Below are 25,904 nucleotides of genomic sequence, written 5' to 3' on the forward strand. Positions count from 1 at the left end.
GCGATCTAGCAAACAATGGCGGCGGTTGTACCGAATAGCGGCGTGACTGCAGAGCATCACAACCTCTTCTCTACATGGGGATTTAGCCTGGTCGGCGGTACCGGACCCTGGCGGACCGCATGGCCGTCGGAAGGCCTGCTATTGCTGGAGACTTGACTTGGAAAGCAGTCTACATGTCCGTGGCTTCTGACTGGTAGGATACTTATATTATCACAGTAAGATTCCCATACTGCCACTGATTACAATCTTTTAACATATTTACAATTAGATTGTCAGCTCCCAAACCAAGCCTCCTGGCTTTTTGCACATAAAAATCACACTCAAAGTAGGGGGATCTGTGCCATGTTATAGGATAGAGGGGAACTCATCCTTACCATACAGAGAGGGGCCCGCGTTCACCACAAGACCCGTCAGGGGAAAAGGGGGAACATACTACTCACCATACCGGAACCAGGCGGGCACCAACTCCTGACAGTACCCCTCTCCGGGGCGGGAGGGCTGTCGACCAATACGGACGCCGTGACTCATGGTCCTTGGCGTTTCAGCGAGACATTTAACTCGCAGGGTCAGTCCCTCCAGTGGGACTATGTCGCGGCCGACCCTGCGCGGAGCTATGGCCTTCACGCGCTCGTAGGCTGAACTGGGGTGACCACCGGATCTCAACATCCAGCCCGTCACCCAGTTCAGCTTTCTTGCTTGAAGATCTCACAGGAACACTGGAGAAAAAAAGCTGTCTAAAAATCTTTAAGAAAAAAATCCTGCCAGGACCGAAGATCCCAGCAAGGTATCTAGGTCCTTACTCCTGACTAGACAGAAAAAAACTGATTTGCTGTGGCAGAGAGAGAGAGGATATACCCTCAGGGACTGCCCCTAGGGTGTGGCCAGAGCATTTTTATTTCCTGTCTAGTCCTACTCCTGTGGAGGCAACATAACCGAAGGTGCTGTATCACCGAGGACTACGTCTGTCAATGAGCGATAGAGAAAGATCAGTTGAAAAAAGACCATAGGCAAAACTGGTGACTAGTCCCTTGCCTTTTGCACGCATTTTTGGTCACATCCTCCACAGTTTAGGTACTCTTAAGCAGGAAAAACCTCAATACAATCTTGATGGAGTTCAGATCACACTTCATACACCATGGAGAAACTCCGATTTCTAGCACTTTACAATCTTTTCCTCACTATATTCACCATGGTTTGATGGTTTCCTACTAGAATGTTTATAAAGACCATTTTGGATTTTTTGTTAGTGCATGGTGTTTAAATACTCCTTGCAATAATAACCTGAAATAAATACTGTTCAAAAGGGAAAAAGGGATAAGTTGAACAAGAGAAGGTTTTACACAGGCTGATACTCTGTCTTTGATACTCTCGTCAGCCTTTGTAATTACATCAGGACATCGTGCACTGCTTCATAGTATCTAGTCTGCAATTATTCTATCTCCAATAATCTTATGAAGCAAATGTTATAAAAGCCAACAACAACCCCCCCCCCCAAAAAAAAAAAAAAAAAAAGAAAAAACTGTTTTAGTAATGTTTCAATTATGCACTTTATTTTTAGTGGAATAAACTATTGTTTTGCTTAAAGAACATCTTCACATTTGATGCAAACATGAAAGATCAGTTGATCAGTTACAAAAGTCAGCGGCACAGCAGCAACCTTTCATTATTAGAGGGCACAAGAACAAATTGCTCTGCAAGATGTCTTTGACCCAGTGTGAAGAAAGTAAACAACTCAAAAATAAAACAAACAAGATTCTGTAGCTTCTGTAAGCTCCTAACTGCATTGCAGTGGAGAAAAAAAAAAAAAAAAAAAAAAGAAAAAAAAAACAAAAAACAAAAAACACAAAAGGAAAAAAAATGCTGTGCCACAAACAAAAAGGCAAGCTGAACACAAGTTAGAGCACATTGCATGACAATATCTTTTGCTGCAATTTTTTCAGATACTATTAAGCATCAGTTTGAAATACTCGACCAATGCAAAAAACTAAACACGGCTTATAAATATTCTAGACTCTTATAAACTAATACAGATCAGATTTTTTCGTTACTGTGTACAGATGTATGGTTACACTTTTGTTTTCTTAGCTATAGGTTACAGGGAAAACAAGCAACTGGAATCGCCATTACAATTTTATCTAGTCCCTGCTGCGTTGTGAATTGATGGAGGACTGTCATGGTCAGACAGGAAGGAAGTGGCTGCTGCAGTTTCAGGAAGCACAGATGTGAGGACATGGCGGCACACAGGACATGTTCCGGACTAGAAAGAGGAAAAAAGTAAAAAAAATAAATACAGTATAATAAAATATTAGACGAGGAACACTTTTTGTTTATGCATCATTTTGGTATTTGAATGTACTGCTGTATAACAACATAGACTTTGACTGAAGACATTTTCCTTGCTTTTCAAGCATGCTGTATTAAAGGGTAAGTTCACTTTGAAAAAATAAATAAAAAAAAGGAAGAAGGGGTGTGCAATGTCAGGCTCCTGCAGACACTACAGACATTTACTAAAGGCAAACAGACTGTGCACTTTGCAACTGCACTAATTTTACCAGCTTACCAATCTAATGTTAGGAAAATAAAAAAATAAAAAATTGCATATGATTAAATTATGGAAATCAGCAGAATGTCACCACATTCACAAAGCTCTAGGTAAAAGGAGTTTGTAACTGCACTTGCAGTCTATTTCCATTTAGTAAATCAACCCCATTGCCTCCAGCTTTCTTGGCCTTAAGTACCCTTGCAGTCCATTGGGAACTGGAAGCTATCTGCCATGGTGGCAGATGAGACTTAGCCATGCTGGCACAGGAAAGGAGGTGTTGGGGTCTGACCGAACACGTTACACCCTAAATATGAATGCAACATTAACAGGTTTAAAAGGTGAACCTATCCTTTAAGAATTCATTTTTTCCACCAGTGCCACAATACAGACTCCTGATTCTGATGTGGCTCCATGCCAGGACAGTTTCATTATTCTAAAAAAAGGTTCACAGTACATTGTGGGTAAACAGTAGTATATACACATACTGTAAACCAAATAGCTGTTTAATAATTGCAATGCTCCTTAGGAAGGTCTGCCCTGCTTTTTCTTGTGTACAGTATTAAAGCGAAGTTCCGGCCACGGGGGTGAAAAATGGATTTTTGTAAAATCTTACCGTAAAATCCTTTTCTCTTAGCTCATTGACAGACGTAGTCCTCGGTGATACAGCACCTTCGGGTTATGTTGCCTCCACAGGAGCAGGACTAGACAGGAAATTAAAAAGCTCTGGCCACACCCTAGGGGCAGTCCCAGAGGGTATATCCTCTCTCTCTCTGCCTCAGCAAATCAGTTATGTGAAAAAGCAGTCTTTAGAGATTTTAACCCAACCCAAAAAAACAGAGGGGCGGGGACTACGTCTGTCAATGAGCTAAGAGAAAAGGATTTTACAGTAATATTTTACAAAAATCCATTTTTCTCTAGCGCTCATTGACAGACGTAGTCCTCGGTGATACAGCACCTTCGGGACGTCCCAGAGCAGTATCACAAATGAGGGGTGGGAAAATGAAAATCAAATCCCAATCTAGAAGGCCCAACCGGTGCCAACTAGAAGTTTACAATGCTCATCCTTAATGATGAGACTCAACAAAAAAAAAAAAAAAAAAAAAATTTTTTTTTTTTTTTTCAAACCGAAAAAACCCTCGAGGTAGACCACCGGTCTCCTCAAATTGCGGCCTGCAAAACCTTGCGGCCAAATGAGGCATCCGCCGATGCCGTCACATCAATTTTATAGAACTTAGTAAAGGTATGTACCGACGACCAGGTGGCCGCCTTACATACCTGGACCACTGACGCCTGATGGCGAAAGGCCCAGGAAGTACTGAGCGCTCGAGTGGAGTGCGCCCTAACAGGGAACGGAGGACTCTGATCCTTAATAGAATAAGCCTGTACCACCGTTTGTCTAATCCATTTAGCAATGGTCGCGGCAGATGCAGGCAAACCCTTTCTGGGGCCATCCGTGATCACAAAAAGTGAATCCGTCTTACGGAATGATTCCGTAGCTTTCAGGTATACCCTGATTGCCCGAACCACATCTAAGGAATGCAACGCATGTTCCCGATGATGCTTGGGCTGAGGACACAAGGAAGGTAGTACAATATCTTCATTCAGATGAAAATCTGAAACCACCTTAGGAAGAAAAGATGGCTTAGGATGAAGTACTACCTTATCCCTATGAATCACTAGGTATGGGGACTGGCATGATAATGCAGCCAGTTCTGACACCCTGCGAGCAGAAGTAATAGCCACCAAGAAGGCCACCTTCTGGGATAAAGTAAGCAAGGGAATCTCCCTGATGTTTTCAAAGGGAGGTTTCTGTAGAACCGACAAAACCAAATTAAGATCCCAGGGCGGTAAGGGCGCGCGGACTGGTGGAGCCAGGTGCCGCACCCCCTGGATGAAATTCCGCACCAAGGACTTGGTAGCTAAAGGCTTCTGAAAGAAGATTGCTAATGCTGAAACTTGACCCTTGATGGTGCTCAAGGCTAGTTTCTGCTCAACCCCTTTTTGCAAAAAAGCCAATATTCGAGTCACCGAATAGGTACGTGGAGGAAATCCTAAAGATTCGCACCACGCAATATAAGTCTTCCATGTGTGATAATAGACCTTGCTGGAAGTCGCTTTCCTTGCTTTAATAAGGGTAGGAATGACTGAAGCTGACAAACCTCTGTCCTTCAGTACTTGGGTCTCAATGGCCAGGCCATTAAAACCAGCGACTGTAAAGCATGATGGTAAATTGGTCCTTGAGACCACAGACACTCCCTGAGACGAAGTTCCCACGGAACGTCTGCGACTAGCATGTCCAAGTCGGCCAGGCCGGCTTGAGGAGGCCAGCCTAGAATTTCTAGGACCACTGGCGCTGATAGAATCTGAACCAGGCGTCCCTAGAGGTATCTGGCCCCGACCATCCGAGAAAGTCTGGTCGTTTTCTGTTCCCACACATTTATCAGATACCTGATTGTTATCAGGAAGGGTGATCTTTTCTGGTTGAACCTCAGGGACCGAAGTCACCCGACTAGAGGCTACTTGGCCTATCTGGTCAACCAGATCCGATTCCTGTGAGGTATAGGGACTAATCTTAGGAAAAGGTAAAGAAAAAGATCTATTCAGGGAACGGTAACTACCGCTTCCTGTAGTACTTAAATGTTGGAAGGGAAGAATCGCACCGGTAGTAGTGGTTGATGCTCGATCTAATGTCCTGAATACCGGTGAAAACGTCCCCCCACCCTGAAACCGGGTGGGGGCGCACCTTCAGGCTGTGTACTCCTTTGCTTCGGGTTTGGCTGAGTTGGTCCTCTGTTTGTCCGACCAGCCCTTCTTGAACCCTCCTGGAGGAGTCTTGCCTTTCCCGCTTGTACCAGCCGGGCGCCCTTTATGGGCGGTAAAGAAAGGTCCTCGCTTGTTGCGAGGTCCCTTAGCTTTAGCAGCCTGTGGCAAAAAAGTGCTCTTGCCCCCAGTGGCATCCTTAATGATTTCATCTAGGTTGGCCCCAAATAGACGATTCCCCTGAAAAGGGAGATTTGTCAAGGTCTTTTTGGAACCTAGGTCAGCTGACCAGCATTTTAACCACAGCACACGTCTGAGGATGACCGATGACATAGATGCATGCCCTAATAAGGGAGTAGTGTCCAAGGCTGCGTCACAGATAAACTGTAGCCCTTGTATAATCTGTTCCATCAAATCAGATGTCTCCTGGGGAATATCTTTTCCCCTAAGGTCTTGGCGTACCATTCTCGCCCATTCCGTAAGTGTCTGGGAAACTAGACCAATAACAATTACTGGTCTAAATGCTGACCCTATCAGAGAGAAGATGGTGCGGGACTCTGCTTCCATCTTTCGATCCACCGGATCCTTAAAGGACGAAGTGTCCTCTACTGGGATAACCGTGGCCTTATTCAGCCTGGAAATAGGTGGATCCACCACTGGTGGTACCGTCCATTTCTTAATGATGGATTCCTCAAACGGATAGCGTCTAGCAATACGCTTGGAAATAGTAAAGGTGCGTTTAGAATGCTCCCATTCTCCTTTAATCTGATTACCGAAACACTTGGGTACAGGAAAAACCTTCACCGTTTTGATGGGCTTATTAGTACCAAAAGGAATCTCTGTTTCAGTTGCCTCTGCCGGTAAAGCCTCAAGTTTTAAGGTTTCCTGCACTGCCACAACTAGTGCGTCCACCAATGCTTCTTCCTGAATTATAGCGGAAGAAGAAAAGTCCTCCTCACTGTCTGAGGGGGCTTTACCTGAGACAACAGCCCTTGCAGAGGAACCTGCAACTGCAGTGACCATCTCTGAATCTGAGTCAGAGGTGTCAGATAGTATAGGGGTAGGCGGGGGTCGCTTCCTTGACCCCCGTCCCTGACAGGCCGCCTCCAACCGAGCCACCATAGACTCCAAGATTGCTGTAAATGACTCTACACTCTGTGCACCGGCGGGTCCCGTGGCCCCCTCGAGGGAAACAGGTGGGGGAATATGTGTGGCAGGGTCCATGATAATTCCAGTCACTTCCTGGATAATATAATTCAAAAATAAACTTTTTTTTTTTTTTTTTTTTTTCTTTTTTCAGACCCCCAGTGCCACAAAAAGCCCCTTAGTGTTACCTGCTAGGGATCCCTATCGATCGAGAGAGAGAGAGATAGACCCCCAGGCTCACCACTTGATGCTCAGAGTCTAACTGCAACAGGTTACAGCGCTGTCTTGACAAACAGGAAGTCTTTTGGCTGGCTGCCCAGGAAGAAAGGAGGCGGCTCCGCCCCTCTGCACGCCTTCCGGCGCCTCCCCTAGCTCCACGAGGTGTTTGGATCACCTCAAACATGGCCGCCCCCATGCTGGAGACACGAGGCTACGCCAAAATGGCGGCTCGTGCGATCCAGCAAAAAAAATGGCGGCGGCCTGTACTGAATAGCGGTGTGCTGCAGGGCACACAACACTCTCTCTGCATGGGGATTTGGCGTGGTTGGCGGTACCGGCCCTGGCGGACCGCATGGCCATTCGGGAGGCCTGCTAATAGCTGGAGATCTGATTAGGAAGGCAGTCTACATGTCCATGGCTTCTGACTGGTAGGTAGCTTATTCTTATCACCGTATGATTCCCAGAATGCCACTGATTACAATCTTTTTAACATGTATACAATTAGATTGTTAGCTCCCAAACCAAGCCTCCTGGCTTTTTGCACATAAAATCACACTCAAAGTAGGAGGATCTGTGTCATTTATAGGATAGAGAGGGACTCTATCTTACCATACAGAGAGGGGCCCGCGTTCACCACAAGACCAGTCAGGGGAAAAGGGGGAACATACTACTCACCATACCGGAACCAGGCGGGCACCAACTCCTGACAGTACCCCTCTCCACCGGGGCGGGAGGGCTGTCGACCGATATGGACGCCGTGACTCATGGTCTTTGGCGTTTCAGCGAGACGTTTAACTCGCGGGGTCAGTCCTTTAATGGGACTTTGTCGCGGCCGACCCAGCGCGGAGCTATGGCCTGCACGCGCTCGTAGGCTGAACTGGGGTGACCACCGGATCTCAACATCCAGCCCGTCGCCCAGTTCAGCTTTCTTGCTTGAAGATCTCACAGGAACACTGGAGAAAAAAGCTGTCTAAAAAATCTTTTAAGAAAAAAATCTTGCTAGGACCTAAGATCCCAGCAAGGTATCTAGGTCCTTACTCCTAACTAGACAGAAAATAACTGATTTGCTGAGGCAGAGAGAGAGAGGATATACCCTCTGGGACTGCCCCTAGGGTGTGGCCAGAGCTTTTTAATTTCCTGTCTAGTCCTGCTCCTGTGGAGGCAACATAACCCGAAGGTGCTGTATCACCGAGGACTACGTCTGTCAATGAGCGCTAGAGAAATTTAGCTAAAAATACCCCAGGGACAGTCAGGGCTAGTACATTCCCTAATGGATAGCCTCTGTACTGTCCCGGGTCACACTTACCTTATAGAAGAAATACTTACCTTGAAAATTTCTTCTCCAGCGCTGCCATCTTGGATGTGGGCAGCTGAAGCCAGCGCGTCCTCTTCTACGTCCTCTTTCGTGTCCTCTTCTCCCAGAATGCGCCTGCACCGGCCCCGCTCGTCACTTCCGGTGTGGGTGCGTCATCCCTCCACAGCTTCTGGGCATGCCCAGAAGCTGTTTAGCAGGGAATGAGGCGCCGCACCGGAAATGACGAGCGGGGCCGGTGCAGGCACATTGATTCCTGGGAGCTGACGTTCAGCTCCCAGGAATCAATGCAAAGAGGAAGTGACGGCGCAGGCCTCGGCCGCAGAGGGAGGAAGTGGAAGAAAGGGGAGTATATTTTTCTTCAATAACAAGGTAAGTAAACAAAAAAAAAAAAAATGGAAACTATCCATTTGTTTTTCAGTTGACCAAGAGCAAGCGGATGGCCCAAAATCGATTATGTCGATTTTGTGGCCGGAACTCCGCTTTAATGAGCATAAAGTGCACATACGTTTTTTAAACTACAAACTGGAATTGGAAGACAATGAACATCAGAGAAATGGATTTTACGACAGGTCAAAAGTCCCATTTTCTCTTTTGTTCATTAACGGACAAAGCTCCTGATCTTCATAACCACTGGGACGTCCCAAAGCAGTGTTAAACATGAGGGGTGGGAAATGCAAAAAAATTCACAAGGCTTAAACAGTAGCCAACCAGGCAACAAGAGCTTAACCAAAACAACTGGAGCTCACCTGAAAAAAAAAAAAGAACATCCTCAAGAGGATCAGGTCCTCTAAAACAGCAGCCTACAAAACCTTGCGGCCAAAAGAAGCATCCTCAGATGCCAAAACATCCGCTTTATAGAACTTTGTGAAAGTGTGCACCGACGATCAGGTAGCCGCCTGATGACGAAGGCCCAGGAGGCACCAAGTGCCTGATAAGAGTGAGCCTTGACAGGGACAGCAGGAACCTGACCCCTGATGGAACAGGCCTGAATAATCAATCATCTGTCTGATCCCTCTTGAAATGGTCGCAGAGGAAGCAGACAACCCTTTCCGGCCCATCCGTGAGTACAAATAGTGAGTCTGACTTCCTAAAAGACTCTGTAGCTGGCAGGTACACCCTAGTTGCTCGGACCACATCCAAGGCATGCAAGGCAATTTCCTTTGGATGTTTTTGCCTGGGACACAGGGAAGGAAACAGAATATCTTCATTCAAATGAAAATCAGAGACAAACTTTGGGAAGAACGACGGACAGGGGCAAAGAACCACCTTATCTCTGTGAATCACCAGTGAGGTGAACGACAGGATAACACCGCCAGTTCTGTCAACCTGCGCGCAGAGGCGATGGCCACCAAAAAACACACTTTCTGAGACAGCATAAGGGAATCTCCCGAAGCATAAGCAAGGGAATCTCCCAAAGAGTCTCAAAGGGAGACTTCTGGAGGACCGAAAGCACCAAAATGAGGTCCCAAGGCAGCAATGGAGACTGCACTGGAGGAACCAAAATGTTGGACACCCTGAAGAAAGGTACGCACCAGGGAGGGTGTGGCCAAGGGTCATTGGAAAAGGACCGCCAAAGCCAACACCTGGCCCTTGATGGTACTCGAGGCCAATTTATGTTCAACCCTCCATTGAAAGAAGGTCAAGATCCGAGCCACCGAGAAGGAGCGAGGACGAACCTTAAGACACTCATACTACGCCATGTACATCTTCCACGTACGATGGTAGATCTTCCTAGAGGTAGATTTCCTAGCTTTTAACAGCGTTGGAATCAGACACTCAGATAAACCCCTATCCATCAGCACCTGCCGTTTAACAGCCAAGCCATTAAAGCCAGAGACTGTAAAGCAGGATGGAAGATTGGTCCTGGGGACAGCAGATCCTCCGAGAGGAAGCCTCCAAGGAACGTTGGCGACCAGCCGCACCAGATCGGCATACCAAGCCCGACGAGGCCAGTTCGGAGTCACTAAAATGACCAGAATCCCTTCTGCCTGGATCCTGCAAAGAAGTCTTAGAAGAAGCTTGGGAGGAGGGAAGGCATAAAATCAGACGATACTGACCCCGGGGGGCCACCAGCACGTCCGTGGCATCCGCCAGAGGACCCGTGACTGAGCCACAAACCTCTGCACCCTTCTGTTGAGCCAAGACACCAACAGATCCACCTCGGAGGTGCCCCACCAGAGACACAACTGATGAAACCTCTCTGGATGAAGGGACCACTCTCCTTAGTTCGAACGCCTGCCGAGTGAGGTAATCCGCCTATCAGTTTTCCACCCTGGGAATGTGTATGGCGGAGAGGGCTGAACAAACCGTTCTGCCCACCTTAGAATGCTGGCTACCTCGAGCCGCCAGGACACTTCTTGTGCCCCCCTGGTGATTGACATAAGCCATGGCATCGTCCGATTGAATGCGCATTTGACATCCCTGAAGACTATCCTGAGGTGGCAAGATGGCGGCTTGTACAAGATGGCTGCAAAAAGTATTAATCTTTTGTCTCTCTCTTCTGATTTCTTTCATGTTTCATGAGCTTTCAAAAGCTAAAAATATATCCGATAAGCGGAGATATTCTGCAACAGTGAAAAATTCCCAATCTCTCATAAAGAGGAACTCCGTCTGGACATCTTGACCACAGAATAATTTATATCGGAATCAAAAGATCCCAGAAAATTCCCTGCTGAAAATCACAGACAGACATCGCAATATAGACTATTAACCCCTATGTTTACCATAATAAATTGCTAACCCTGATTGGACAATAATATATACGTCAGATAATACAACCTACTTTTTATACGTCATATGGTATATTTAAACTCCAACATGGAATAAAAAATTAGGCCATTTTGATTCAACCATCTTGAGTCTTATCTGATCTCATTATATATGTAATTACATATTTCTGATTTGGTATCACTAACAGGTATTTTGTACCTGAGGAAAAAGATTCACGACAATCCCTCCAATGGTCCAGGCACAGTCTGATTGCTCGGAGTTCCAAGACATTGATTAGTAATCTGGACTCTTCCAGTGTTCAGAGCCCCTGAGCAGAATTTTTGCAGAGGACACCTCCCCAGCTGGACAGGCTGGAATCCGTGGTAACCACTGTCCAATAAAAGGGGAGGTAGGATTTGCCCAGCCGAAACACCAGAGAATGAAGCCACTATATCAGGGACCTCGTATGGAACTGTGCAAACAGAACCACCTCAAAAAAAGGTAGATACCATCAGGCCCAGCACCCGCATGCAAGTCCAGAGGGATGACCATCTGCTGGACAGCAGGAGACAAATTGCAGCCTGTAATTTTTGGAATTTGTCCAGAGGAAGGAATACTCTGCCTAAGGCCAAGTCCAGAGTCAGAGCCAGACAGTCCAGTTTTGTGGGCGGAACCAGAGCAGACTTCTTCAAAAATTCAGAATCCAGCCGAACTCCCACAGAGTTCGAATGGTGATTTCCAGGTTTTCGAGCAATAGGAAACTCCGCTCGCAGAAGGAAGTCACCCAAGTCGCCCAGCACCGCGATCCCCCGTTGGCGTAACGATGCTAGCCCAGGGGCTAACATTTTTGTGAAGACCCGAGCAGCAGAGGCGAGACCAAAGGATAATGCCACAAACGGATAATGCTCCTCTCCCATGGCAAAGCGGAGGAAGCGCTGGTGACCAGCACATATTGTAATGTGAAGGTAAGCATCCTTGATGTCGATTGAGGCAAGAAAAATCCCCGATGCAGGGATGCCACCACCATGTGAATGGACTCCATCCTGAACTTCTGCACTCGCAAAAAAGCAATTCAGCGCCTTGAGGTCCAGGATTGGACAGACCTTGTCTTCCTTCCTGGGAATGGTAAATATGTTTGAGTAAAAACCCTAAAACCGTTCCCAAGCCGGAACCTGCACAATCACCCCTTGAAGAAACAGGTCTTGTACCGCCCCAAACAGACCCTGTAAGCGGTCCGGGGACAGTCGCAATTCGGAAGGAAAGAACCTTGCCAGGGGACAAGAGCGAAACTCGATCTTGCAGCCGGACTGAATGTCTTAGTGGACCCACTTGTCTTGTACTAGCGAAGACATCCCCCCACCCCTGATACGGGTGAAGGAGCCTTGTCCGCGGGTCTGGAGAAGCCCACTCTCTGGCTTGCCAGACCAGGTTCGTTTGGATACACCAGGGGAGGCCCTGAAAGGCTTTGAGCCCTTGTCAGTCGACCCTGAGGGAAGAAAAAAAAGACTTACGAGCCGAGAAGGAGACAGCTACTCACTATACCAGGAACCAGACGGGCAACGCTCCAGACTGAACCATTCGTCATCAAAATGGAGGAGCTTTCGGCCAGGAGGAACGCTGCAACTCGGGCCGAAAGTCGGTTGTAAGCGACCTCGCAGGCCAGCCCCGTCCAGCTATGTCGCGGCCGACCTAGCGTGAAGACGAGGTTTGTGTGTGCTTGCTGGCCAGAATGGGGTGACCAATGCATCTAGATTATCCAGCCCATCGCCCAGTCCAGCACTTGATTGTAGAGCTCACAGGAAAAAAACAGGAGAAAATTTCTATCTGAAAATAAAAAATTGCCAGGACCCGAGATCTCAGCAAGGAATTAGGTCCTTACTCCTGACTAGGCAGAAAAAAAAACTGAATACTCCCTCTCCCTGCTATAGGTATACTCCCTGGGACTGCCCATAGGCTTAGCCAGACTTTTTCTGTCTAGTGTCCTACTCCTGTAAGGGGCAGTATAACCCAATGGTTATGAAGATCAGGAGCTGTGTCTGATAAACAAAAGAGAAAAGGTAAATTTATAACAACCTAGCTAAAGGAAAACCATAAGAAGGGGTAAGTCACCTAGACCTGACCTCATGTTAAAGTACAACTGTCAAAAGTAAAAAAAAAAAAAAAAAAAAAGCCTCTAATTCTGGCCTCTCTTTAAAATGCTAGCTGCTTACCTATCATGCTGATGTGTTGACGTCAATGATTTGAGTGACAGACCTAGAACAAATATAGAGATCTGGAATGCCAACACTTTTGTGACACTCGTGTGATGTATGCAAATTACAGGTCTGTGACTCAAAAGTGTAAAGAACCAGAGACTGCCAGACAATTAGTAATTTAATAATGCCAGAAATTGCAGCCTAAATGGTGTCATCTACCTGGCTGTGCTCTGTAAGGGGGCTATGTGAATTTAAGGACATGATGGGCAGAAATACACACACTTTAGCAGAGGTGACATCTCCTTTACATGTATTTCATCTGTATATTTAGCAGTTTGCCTGGAGTTTAGCTTTAAGATAAAAGGATATATAGGTATTGTGCATTTAAATATTCTAGAGCCCCTATGTTAGTAATTATTAAGTGCAGTAAGGGGCTGGCATGTACTATAGAATGAGACTGCAGGCAGGGTCTGTGTCAGCCTGTGTACTTCAAAATAATTCACAATCCCTGAAGCTTTTGATTAGAAAATGATTATAATCTGTAAAGTGGCACAGGACAGGAACCATGGAAACAGTTTTGGGCACTAAGCTGCAATACTCCTCTGGTGCATACATGGACATCAAATGCTTAAGGATAGGACATAGGAGTTGTAACACTATAATCGATTAAAAGACACTTACTTTTTGAAGCCAAAGTGTAACACAAGGCTTATGGAAGATGTGGTGACAAGGAAGTTCTGTTAATATTTCATCTTTGATATACTCACTACAGCATATGGCACAGCATTGCTCTTGACCTACAACTAAAGCAAACAAAAAAGAAAAAAAAAAAAAAAAAGAAGAAAGAAAAGTTAGGGAATGGCATGTTCATGACAGGACTGTCAAACACTTCCCCCTCTCGAAAACAGAGTGGAATGTTTGTGTAGTATACAGAGATAATTTGGAAAAATGGAACTGACAAAAGTGCAGCACAGGCAGAAGATTTCTGGGAAGATCAACAGGTATTTTCTTTTGCACTTCTCAAACCGATATTACAAAACACTACAAATTTTATATTTAACAGCTCAAAAGGGAGCAAATAAACATTTGTTAGGGCTAGCATACACTTTAACAATACATTGCGGTGGCACATTCAATAGATCTCCATTATTTACACCTGCAGCATGTAAATTTAATAGCTTACTTATGTGGTCATCTGTAAGAATAATCTGAGGAAGACAGTCAATGCTTTCTTTGGTAGCTGGAGGGTGAGCCTGTTCCACATCTACAGCCAAGGATTCCAAGTGAGCCAAAGCAGTCTGTTTAAAAGTAAAAAGATTCACAAATTAAGTAAAACAAATACCACTTGATAAAGTGTCACAGTCTACATCCAGTTCCCTCATTAACCCCTTGCCGCAAACTGTACACGTATATGCAGTCTCTTCTGCGATGATGGATTTTAAGTACATGCGTTTGTGCTGGGAGCGCGCTGCACAGCCTGCTTCCAGCACAAAGACTGGGATCTCACCAAGAGCACCAGGTCCCAATCTAACCTTTGGGGACTCGGCGAAGTCTGGCTCCCAATCACCTGGTAGCCCGTGTGTGTTTTTCCCTCTTGACTGGAGAGAAAGATGCACTGAATCGTTTCCTCCTTGCTAGAGGAGAAAAATGTAAAAACAAAGTGTGCGTAGCAAAAAAAAACAAAAAAACAAAAAAAAAAAAACCAAACAAACAATCTAGATCATGGCTTAATCAGGTATATGGTATTGCTGCAATTGCCAGGAGAAAGGGAATTTCAGGTTGTGCTTTGTGGTAATTGCAAATAATATACAGCAAAAATTTAAATAAAATTAAAAAATAATCAAAAACAAAAAAAAACCCCAAACAAACCACAATCAAGAGATATCTTTAAAACCACCAAATTATAGCCCAGTTTGTCCTTAAAAATAAAACTAGGTAAAATTCACCTACATACACTAAGTAGTTGAGATGATATGCAAAGTTTTACTAATACAGGTCAAAGTTGCTAAATTGTTTTCAGGCGTTAGGATTTGTTTTACCCTCTGTCATCAAGGTGTTGTGTAGTTAAGGTCACTTTATAATAGTGTTCATTTAGAATAGCCATGTGTGATGTCACACCAACTTAGTAAAACAGGCAAAAGTAAAAACATTTTTTTTTTTTTTTTTTTAAATCAAGACCACAGAAGACAATCTGTGGGATGTGTGGCTATAAGATACATTATTCAAATATTGTAAAAACACAGAAAAAAACTTGTATGTATGCATGCTTCAATGTGTTCATTGCAAAGCAATATAAAAATAATTAGATATTAATTGATAATCAAGACCAGTAAAGAACAAGGGAAAAAAAAAATTGTTCTCATACCAGAAAAAAAAAACCCGGATTAAGAGTATTAGCATATCCAGTTTATTTATATGTTTAAATACTATGAATAAACCCCAAAGTCTTTCGTGAGAAAGCCCTAGATCACTGGTTCGCAACCTCAGAGAAAAAGGGCCTGCTAAATTCTTTCAAAAGGCTTTCATACCCCAACAGTTAAAAAATAAATACAATGAATAAATTACTGCATATGCCAGCTTATAAAACTACTTTTTAACCTTAAAACCATACCCCAAAAATAGGGGGGGGGTCATCTTATACGCAGAGTATAAAATGGGAAGACTACTTTAAATGGCCCAAAACTAACGTCCCTAATCTCTCAACCTGCTGGATGTGCGGTAATAATGCATGTACCGTAGCGAGGTAAAAAATGTGAGGACTACTGTACTTTACATTGCCCAAAACAAACGTCCCTATTAATCTCTCAACGTGCTGAAGGTGCAGTAATGCTGTATGTACCATAGCTTCTGCTACATACAGTATACCGCGCTGAGCCAATCACGGTGAGCGATGTATTCTATTATTGAATACAAAGCCTGCTCGGATTGGCTGAGTCAGAAAGATTAACATCAGCCCGCCCATCTGAATCCGAGCTGTACCATAGCTTCTGCTACATACAGTATACCGCGCTGAACCAATCACGGTGAGCGATGTATTCTATTATTGAATACAAAGCCTGCTCGGATTGGCTGAGTCAGAAAGATTAACATCAGCCCGCCCATCTGAATCCGAGCAGGATTTGTATTCAATAATAGAATACATCGCTCACCATGGTATACTGTATGTAGCTGAAGCTACTGTATGTACAGTATTAGCGCACATCCAGTGCGTTGAGAGATTAATAGACACGTTCATTTTGGGCCATGTAAAGTATGGTAGTCCGTACATTTTTTACTCCGCTACGGTACATACATTATTAAACGCACATCCAGCGGATTTAGAGATTATTAGTGACATTAGTTTTGGGCCATATAAAGTAGTCCTCACATTTTATACTCCGCTACAGTACATTATTTTTTGGGCTGCCTCAGAAGGTGAATAGTCTTATACAGTGAGGATAGCCCACAACCTATGTTTTAACTTAAAAATGAGGGGGTTGTCTTATACGCCGGCAAATACGCTAATTATGCTCTGACTTAGACTAACAATTCTGTCACTGGTCAGTTGCTGAAAGAGGGTCAGCCATCCACCACACAGGTAATAGAGATACACAATGGATTCCCTTCACACACCGACCTCCACACTGCACCACCTACCTGCAACACACAAGCTCCTTTCAGCACCTCCTCCGCAGATTCCCACACTTTTTAAGCTCCCCATGAGATTGTATCCCCATCTTAGACAGTGACCCTTTGGCAGGACACTCTCTGGCCTGCTGACAATGTACTGCAGCTTCATAAATGTTACACACACAAGCCAGCCTGAGAAATGCTGGGCACAGTGCAAACACACACTCTAATCACAGAGATATCGGTTAACCACTGCAGAAATTGAAAGTCAGTTCAGAGAGTATTCCATGCAACTCCCTGGGCCAGGTATTGCGATTTCAAATAGCAGCCTGGTTTGTTATGACTTCCATCAGGTGACACGGTCAGCTGTAATGCCCATTTAAAGGAGCAGCACAGCCAAAGCTTGTTTGGCTGTGGCTTCTCCTGTAGCTCCGCTGTCGGCTGACGTCACAGAGCCAGTTCAGGCTCGGGAAAGATCGCAACCATATGCTTGGGATCGGCCCACATGCTTGGACCAGCACAGCCTTTTAATGTGCCGCCTTCTCCACAGCCCAGCGCACCAGTTCTCTGCACTGGGAGCTCTGAGAACCCAACCATTGGCGGTGTTTGATCACTCAGTTCTCAGCCATAGAGCCGGCAGGGGCCAATGCTGCACCCTCCTAGGCAAATAGGATTCTTAAAAAAAGAAAATTGCTATAATTCTTTTTTAAATATGCTTAGCGCAAACAGGGGTATTATGTGACTTCATAAAATAGAAAAGGCTATGCACGTGCAACCATCTTGCAATCAGATTTTTTTCAGATCAAGACAGCCAAACTAAAAAAAAAAAAAAAATATTTTTTTTTTTTTTTTTTACTGACTGCTGTGATTTACTCAAACATTCCTTTTGTTTACATAATATCTAGAGTCCAAGCTACTGAAATATTCATACAAATTTTCAGAGCCATGTCATAATATCTATGCATTTTCCATTCAATTTGTAAGTATTGGATTACATAAAAAAAAAAAAACCAAACAAAAAAACTACCTCCATTGCCTGTGCAAGACGCTCTTCAAGAGCCATATATGTAAGAAGGTGAGGATCCATGAAGGACATAGCTTGTGCTACACCAATACCTTCACCAAAGTCATCCAGCAATCTGTTTAAGGAAAAAAAAAAAAAAAAAAAAGGTTAAGTTTCATATCTTGGAGTACAGTACAGGAAGACCCTGGGTTATAGGCTCATACCTTACGGCGGCTGGACACTGGCAAGCTTTTGAGAAAGCTATAACCCTACCCCACTCTGAGGTCTCAGCATTGCAGCAAGCAAATGCAGAGTAACTTTGCCAAGCCTATAAGCTGTGGCCGATTGCCGCTACAGTATTCAGTCTTATGACGATGGATACACCCCCGATGACATTTACATCACATGGGGTGTAGCAGGAAGGACTGAATGAAGCTGTAATTTTGTGTTATTTTACTGCAGTGCTGCAGGGAGCAGATATTACATACAGGTCACACTTCATTGGACTAACGGGAGTGTACACTACTACTTAAATGATTAGAGCTGCATTCATGTGTCTTATCTTATATCTGCCTGGAGGTCAGCTTTATAAAGACGCTCATGTATGGAGAGACTGAAAATATCAATATATTACTTTTTAAAGTCCTGGGGCTCTGGGCATACTTTTTTTTTTATTCCCCCCTGACAAGGACAGTATTAGATGTACCTCAAATGGTGCATGTTTGTTGATATGGTACACATACTAAACAGGAACAATCCTAGACTGAAAAGAAGACCTACTAAACAGCAAGTATACAGCATTTTCCTTCTGTATGCCAGCTGTGCAGGTTTTTACAGTTACTAGATAGCTGACATTAGCAAGATAGCTCGAGGAATTGAATCATATTAAGCAGGCTGTGGAATTGATAATATAATTTTGGTATTTTAACGCTCACTGTGCTGCTACTGTGGCAGCACTGGGTCCAGCGATGTAGACCTACGTCGCTGGACTCCTAGCTGTCTCGGAGGCTCGCTCCCGCTGTGTTTAGACACAGCGGGAGTGGGGCCGGAGGAGGAGAGACGGCGATCACCGTCTATCTTCCCCAGTCGTCTGGGAAAGTGTGAGAAAATCTTCTCTGTGACAGACAGGGAGAGATCACAGGATTCAGCATAGCTGAACCTGCGATCTCTGTCTCTGTCACAGAACCCCCTCCCCCCACACAGGTCAGTAAGCATGAGGCATACATTTAACCCCTTGATCACCAACAGTGTTAACCCCTTTCCTGCCAGTGTCATTATTACAGTAACAGTGCATATTTTTAGCACAGATTACTGTAGCAATGTCACTGGTCCCTCCAAAAGTGTCAAAAATGTCAGTTAGGGGTCTGATCTGTCCGCCGCAATGTCACAGTCCAGCCAAAAAATTGCAGATCGCCGCCATTACTAGTAAAAAAAAAAGACAAATTTTTCCCATAGTTAGTTAACGCGATAACCTTTGCGCAAACCAAATCAAAATACGCTTATTGCGATTTTTTTTTACCAAAAATATGTAGCAGAAAACAAATTGGCCTAAAATGTTAAAAAATTTTGGGTTGATTTTTAAAAATTTTTTGGGAATGTTATATAGCAGAATGTGAAAAATAGTTTTTTTTTTTTCAAAATTAAAGAAAAAAAAAAAAAGAAGAAATCGCACAGGTGATCAAATACCACCAAAAGAAAGCTCGATTTGTGGGGGGGAAAGAAGGACGCAAATTTAATTTGGGTACAGCGTCGCGAGACCGCGCAATTGTCCACTAAAAGTAACGCAGTGCCGAATCGCAAAACATGGCCTGGTCAGGAAGGGGGTAAATTCTTCCAGTCTTAAAATGGATAAAAATACGCTCATTGAGAATTTATTTGTCAAAGACATGTAGCTAAATACATTTTGGCCTAAATATATGACAAAAATTGATTATATTGGATATTTTTTAACTGTCAAAGTAGAAAATGTCAATTTTTCGCAAAATTTTTTGCTCTTTTTTTTTATAAATAGCGCAAATAATAAAAAGCGCAGAGGTGATAAAATACCACCAAAATAAAGCTCTGTTTGTGGAAAAAAATCTTCCGGCGCTAAAGTGGTTAAGTGCTGATCCACTTACTTACTAGTTTGAGCCATTGCTGCTGTTGTGGATGAGTCCACTGCATTGGCAACTATACATTTATTGATGAGGCTCTTTGACTTTGATTTATGACTGTGGAAAACAGAAAGGGGTTAAGAATATAGCCATGTGGATGAATTTAAGATTTAGGAGATAGGAGACTGACCAATAACAGAAGGATCTTAGTTAAACCACTTCCGGACCGCCCACCGTCTATTTAAGTCGGTACTTGGACGTTGAATACTGGGGTTATGGCAGCAGATAACTGCCATAACCCTGGTATTTTCTGAAACAGCAGGCGGTCCTCTTTCACATAAGAGTGGTCCCAGCGGCGGATTCGCCGTGGGATCACCCTTACGTGTGGCTGGAGAGATGCCCACCCGCACCCACCGGCAGCGGGGAAAACGACCCAGTCCGCGCTCCTCACAGGCAGAAAGTCGAGTGAGGGCAAGATGGCCCCCACTCGTCACATATGGTCTTGGAGGAGCGGAGCGACATCAAACATCGTCTCCTAGCAACACAGTTAAAGAGCCAATTTTTTTTCCATCATTAAAAAAAAAAAAAATATGGTCATTGTAATAGGAATAAAAATGATCAAAATGTATTTATTTAAACTGTAAAAATAAAAATAGATAAGATAGGAAGAAAAAAAAGAAATTAAAGTGCCCTGTCCCTGTTAGCTCGTGTGCGAACACATACGCAAGTCCCACCCACATATGTAAACGGTGTTCAAACCACACGTGAGGTATTGCCACGATCGTTCGAGCGTGAGCAATAATTTGAGCCCTAGATCTCCTCTAACTCTAAGGTGGTAACCTGTGGAATGTTTTAAAATGTTGCCTATGGGGATTTTTAAGTACCAATGTTTGTCGCCATACCATGAGCGTGTGCAATTTTGAAGCATGACATGTTGGGTATCTATTTACTTGGCGTAACATTATCTTTCACATTATAGTAAAAAATTGGGCTAACTTTACTGTTTTCGTATTTAATTCAAAAAAACTAATTTTTGTAAAATCCCTTTCTCTGAGTCCGACAGTCGCCGCCCACTCATACAGTCTTCACCAATGGGGTATTGACTTCCTCTCCACAGGAGTAGCTAGGCATAAGACTTGTTAAAAAACAAAGCATTTACATAGACACACCCATGGGGGCTGTCCCACTGGTTCAATACCCCCCTGCAATTAGCAATCCCAATTCAGTTTGGTAGCAAGCAGTTAAGTGTATAAGAACCCCAAAAGAGGGGTGGGGGCGGCGACTGTCGGAGGACTCAGAGAAAGGAATTTTACGGTAAGATTTTACAAAAATTCAGTTTTCTCTTACGTCCTTCGACAGTCGCCGCCCACTCATACAGTCTTCACCAATGGGGATGTCCCAAAGCAGTGTAGACATGAGGGGTGGGAAACGAAACCGTCAGAAAGGCAGAAACGCAGTACCCACATCAGAGAAAGGAACCTTACATGAACAGCAAGGCAACCTGCTGGGTAACAAAAAAGCTCAACAGGAGCAACAACCCAGGAAAGCAAATAACCAATAACAGCCAGGGACCTGCAACAAAACCAGGGTCCCCTACGGTACTGCCGCACAGAGAACTTTGCGGCCAAAGGAGGCATCAGCTGATGCCAGAACATCAATTTTGTAGAATTTGGAAAAGGTGTGCACTGATGACCAAGTCGCAGCCTTGCACACCTGGGCCACCAAGGCCTGATGCCAGAAGGCCCAGGACGCACACACCAATCTGGTAGAGTGCGCCTTGACAGGGAAGGGCGGAACTCGTTCCTTCAACGAATAGGCCTGTACAATTGTCTGTCTGATCCATTTTGAAATGGTTGCCGCAGATGCAGCCATACCCTTCCGAGGTCCCACAGGAAGGACAAAAAGAGAGAATCCGATTTCCGAAAGGATTCGGTCGACAGGTAAACCCTGATCGCCCTGACAACGTCCAAGGAATGCAAAGCAACCTCCTTAGGATGCTGAGGATTCGCACAGAGCGAAGGTAAGACAATGTCCTCGTTAAGGTGAAAATCGGAAAAAATCGGAAACCACCTTTGGAAGAAAGGACGGGTTAGGTCGCAAGACCACCTTATCCCTATGAACCACCAGGTAAGGGGAGCGGCAAGACAAAGTCACCAACTCCGACACAAAGTGATCGCAACCAGAAAGGCAACCTTTTTCGACAGCAGAGGCAACGAGATTTCCCTGATGTTTTCAAACGGGGAATGTTGCAACACGGACAGAACCAAGTTAAAGTCCCATGGAGGTAAGGGCTCCCTTCTAGGAGGGGACAAGTGACGCACACCTTGAATGAAGGTGCGAATCAAAAAGAGTTAAGACGCCACCGGGCGCTGAAAAAGAACAGCCAGTGCAGATACCTGGCCCTTAATCGTGGCCAACGCAAGGCGCTGGTCCACACCAGACTGAAGGATAGCCAACACTCTCGCCACAGAGTATGAACGAGGAGACAAGCCCCTGGACTCACACCAGGCAAAATAAGCTTTCCATGTACGGTAAACGGCCGGAAGGATTTTCCTTCCAACACCAAAGCTGGGGACTGAAGCCACCACAAGAGATCCATTCTGGTTTGGCGACTCAGAGACACTCTCAGGTCCAAGGACTGAGGTAGTCTGTCCCACCTGGCCAGGATCTCCGTTTGGAGAGATTGCGTGTGAAACTGTGCAAATGGTATTGCCTCGAAGACCGACACCATCAACCCCAGGGACCGCACACAGGTCCTGAGTGACGAGGATTCGTTGTCCCTGAGGGACCTGACCTCGGACTGCAGGGTGCGGAGCTTGTCCTCTGGCAAGAACACCTTTGCTTGAGCAGAGTCCAGAACCATTCCCAAATATGGGAGACGAACCGAAGGAGACAAGGTCGACTTCTGAACGTTGATGGTCCATCCGAACTCCTGGAGCGTCGATCGTAGTGGACAGATCGCGCAGCAGGCTCTGACTGGCACTCGATCTTACCAGGAGATCATCCAGATATCCAAAGACCGCATTGCCCTGTGCCCGCAACAGGCACCAACACTTTGGTAAAGACCCTTGGAGCCGAAAGGTAACACCACAAACTAATAATGTTCCTTCGTGATAGCGAATCGGAGGTACCTCTGATGTCCCTCGAAAATGAGGATGTGTAGATACGCATCCTTTAGATCGATAGAGGCCAGGACTCAGTGAGGCCACCACCGAGCGGAGTGATTCCATGCGGAAACTTCCGAACGCGCACAAAGCCGTTCAGAGCTTTTAAGTCCAGAATTGGATGCACCTTGCCCTCCTTTCTGGGCACAGTGAACAGATTTGAGTAGAACCCCCAAAATCTGTCCCGATGAGGCACCGGAACGAATACCCCCTGGGCGAGAAGATCCTGCACCGCTTGATGCAAGTCCTGTAACCACCCTGGGGTCAAATGAAGATGAGGGAAAGAATCTGTCCGATCGAAAGAAATTCGTCGAACTTGTATCCTGATCGAATGATTTCCTGAACCCACCTGTCCGGAATTCGGAGCAGCCAAGGTTGGAGGAAACCACGCAAACGCGAGGGCGCCCCTTCAGGCAAAGGCAGACTGAGCCGCCGTTCCGGCGTGACCGGATTTTGGTTTGCCTGCCCAGGGCTTTCTATGGCCACTTTGGCCCTTGAAAGGTTTCCCCTTGTTCTGTGTCTTGAAGGCACGAAAGGACCCCTGATTTGGTTTAAAGGAAGGGCCCCGCTTAGCGTGGAAAAAATTTCCCTTAGGGTTCTGGGGCAACAGAGTGCTCTTGCCCCCAGTGACCCCTTTCACCAATTCATCCAGGGATTCCCCAAAAAGGCGAGACCCCACATAGGGGATGTCAGCCACCGTTTTCCTTGAAGTCTGGTCAGCCGACCAACTTTTCAACCATATCAGGCGACGGTTTAGCACCGCGATACTAGACAGGCGCGCAGCTAATGGGGCCTCATTCAAGGCCGCATCGCACAAATACATGACCCCCCTGATGAATCTGGTCCACCATCGGCAGGGTAGCAGGGGGAGCAGAATCAGCCATGAGAGTGCGTCCAAGCATCTTCGTCCAATCCGCCACAGCCTGAGCTGCCATGAGAGAGGCGAAGATAGGTTTCAGCATGGAACTGGCCACCAAGTAAGCATGGCGGGCAAGTGATTCCATCCTCCTATCCGTAGGATCCCTAAATACCGGGTGATCTTCGGTGGGAACCAGAGTAGCCTTGTGCAATCTGGCCACAGTGTGATCCACTTGAGGAGCCACACACCAGCGCGAATCCGTAGGAGACGCGAAAGGGTAAAGAAGTTGAAACCTCTTTGGCACCACAAAAGTGCGTTTTAAACCGCGCCAGTGCTCATTCACTGTAGCATGGAACTCAGCGGGGCAGGGGAAGACCTGCACCGCCTTGCGGGTCCTTTGTGTACCAAAAGAGGACACAATGCCCGGAGGATTGGGCTCATCCTCTAAATGGAGTGTTTCTTTAATGGCAGAAATCAGGGCATCCATAGCTGCGCGTTCCTCGGGCATCCCAGGGAACACCCCCATGGGTGTATCTATGTAAATGCTTTGTTTTTTAACAAGTCTTATGCCTAGCTACTCCTGTGGAGAGGAAGTCAATACCCCATTGGTGAAGACTGTACGAGTGGGCGGCGACTGTCGGAGGAAGCAAGAGAAAAAGGGAATTTTTTCCAAAACAATTGTGTTTGGCAGATCGCTGCGCAAATACGGTGTGATAAAAAAATATTGCAACGATCGCCATTTTATTCTCTAGGGTCTCTGCTAAATATATAATGTTTGGGGGTTCTAAGTAGTTTTCTAGCAAAAAAAAACCAACTGATTTTAACTTGTAAACAACAAGTGTCAGAAACGGGCACGGTCCTTAAGTGGTTAACCCATATCTGAACACATCTGCTGACACAGAGAAATATGGTATAGGCTGGCAGCTTTTCATCCACTAATTTGATCAACACTGTTACATACTTTTTGAATATGCAATATTTTTACCAAGTGAATTGGAATAGATTGGATACATGTTTCGTCATTGATTACACAAAAAGCTTGGTTATTCTAAGCAGAGTCTGTCCAAAGATGCAATATTTAAAATGTATATCATTTCTCTAAGGGTATTGAATTAGGTCTGCACAGTATACAGTTACAGGCATAGCCGACTTCTAGTACATGGAAGTAGGGATACATATGGTATGGGCATTCTTTTGAGTACAGGTTTTAGAATTTACACACACAAACACACATTAATGCAACTAGGTATTTACAAATCCTATGCAACTTTATACACGAAGAAGCTCAAGAGCTACAGACATTTTGATCTAGCAAATTTATTAATTACAATATTGCCAATACTGGGACATTTTGCTAGTTTTTATTGTCGATTGTTGTTGGGGGGGGGGGGGGGGGGGAATACCTTTTACAGTTCTCCGGGCAGTGGTGTATTTAGGTTTTGTGCTGCCCTAGGCCTGACTAAACTTGTGCACCCCCTAATTTAAATATGACCCACCCCTTCCTGTAAAAGTCAAATCTCTTCCCGTTTCTGACCCGTTCTGTCATCTGTAAACCACAGACCACAACCGCAGTGTATCAGTGCCAATCAGTGTAGCCTCATCAGTTCCCATTAGTTCAGCCTCATCAGTGCCGCCTAATTACTGCCCATCAGTGCAGCATATCAGTGTAGCCTCATCAGTGGCCATCAGTACAGCCCCATCAGTGGCCACCAGTGCAGCCTATCAGTGCCCATTAGTGCAACCTGCTTGCTGCCACTGATTGTAATTATAGGAATATTTCACTTATTTGTATAATGACTAGGACATCCATAGTCATTATACAAATAAATGAAATAATCAGTGGCCGAAAACACAAGTCCAATTATCTTATAAGATTGGAGTAATCTTACTAATCCAGTGACATATTGCGATAGCACATATGAGGTGAGCAGGTCCAAAATATTATTGCCATCATATACAATTAAAAGTCCTAATTGTATATGATGCAATTAAATTTGCTCGCTCAAGGACAAGGATGTTTAAAGAAATGAAATTATATTATTGACATGATGCCTGCCATACCTGGGGGCGGAGGAGGGTAGGCGGAGCATTAGGCTGCAGTGGCACACTTATTAGCATTGGGGGCCGTCGGGCTAGTTGTATTATGTGTGGTTGGCGGCCTGTGGTCTGTCCAAATGTCCTCACCCGCCGGTATTATCATACTGGCAGGTAGCAGTGTGAGTGCTTTATGGGGGTGCCAGACATATTTGCCTCCTGGACCCTGCCCTCCAGCCCAATTCGCTCCATAAGA

The 25,904-nt window shown here is 45.2% G+C and overlaps 1 protein-coding gene across 1 annotated transcript in view; it reads right to left on the minus strand.

Moving 5' to 3' along the window:
• Nucleotides 1–1,557: 1,557 nt before the first annotated feature.
• PJA2 (praja ring finger ubiquitin ligase 2) overlaps nucleotides 1,558–25,904 on the minus strand; it is a 94,798-nt gene continuing 70,451 nt past the window's right edge. The window contains exons 6-9 of the mRNA XM_082243445.1: nucleotides 17,523–17,634; nucleotides 14,070–14,184; nucleotides 13,568–13,689; nucleotides 1,558–2,257 (exon numbers count right to left, since the gene is read on the minus strand). Coding sequence (XP_082099571.1) covers nucleotides 2,132–2,257; nucleotides 13,568–13,689; nucleotides 14,070–14,184; nucleotides 17,523–17,634 — 475 coding nt within the window. The 3' untranslated portion in view covers nucleotides 1,558–2,131. The remainder of the gene's footprint in view (nucleotides 2,258–13,567; nucleotides 13,690–14,069; nucleotides 14,185–17,522; nucleotides 17,635–25,904) is intronic.

Source organism: Pelophylax lessonae, assembly GCF_965119305.1.
Source record: "Pelophylax lessonae genome assembly, chromosome: 1".
NCBI classification, from domain to species: domain Eukaryota; kingdom Metazoa; phylum Chordata; class Amphibia; order Anura; family Ranidae; genus Pelophylax; species Pelophylax lessonae.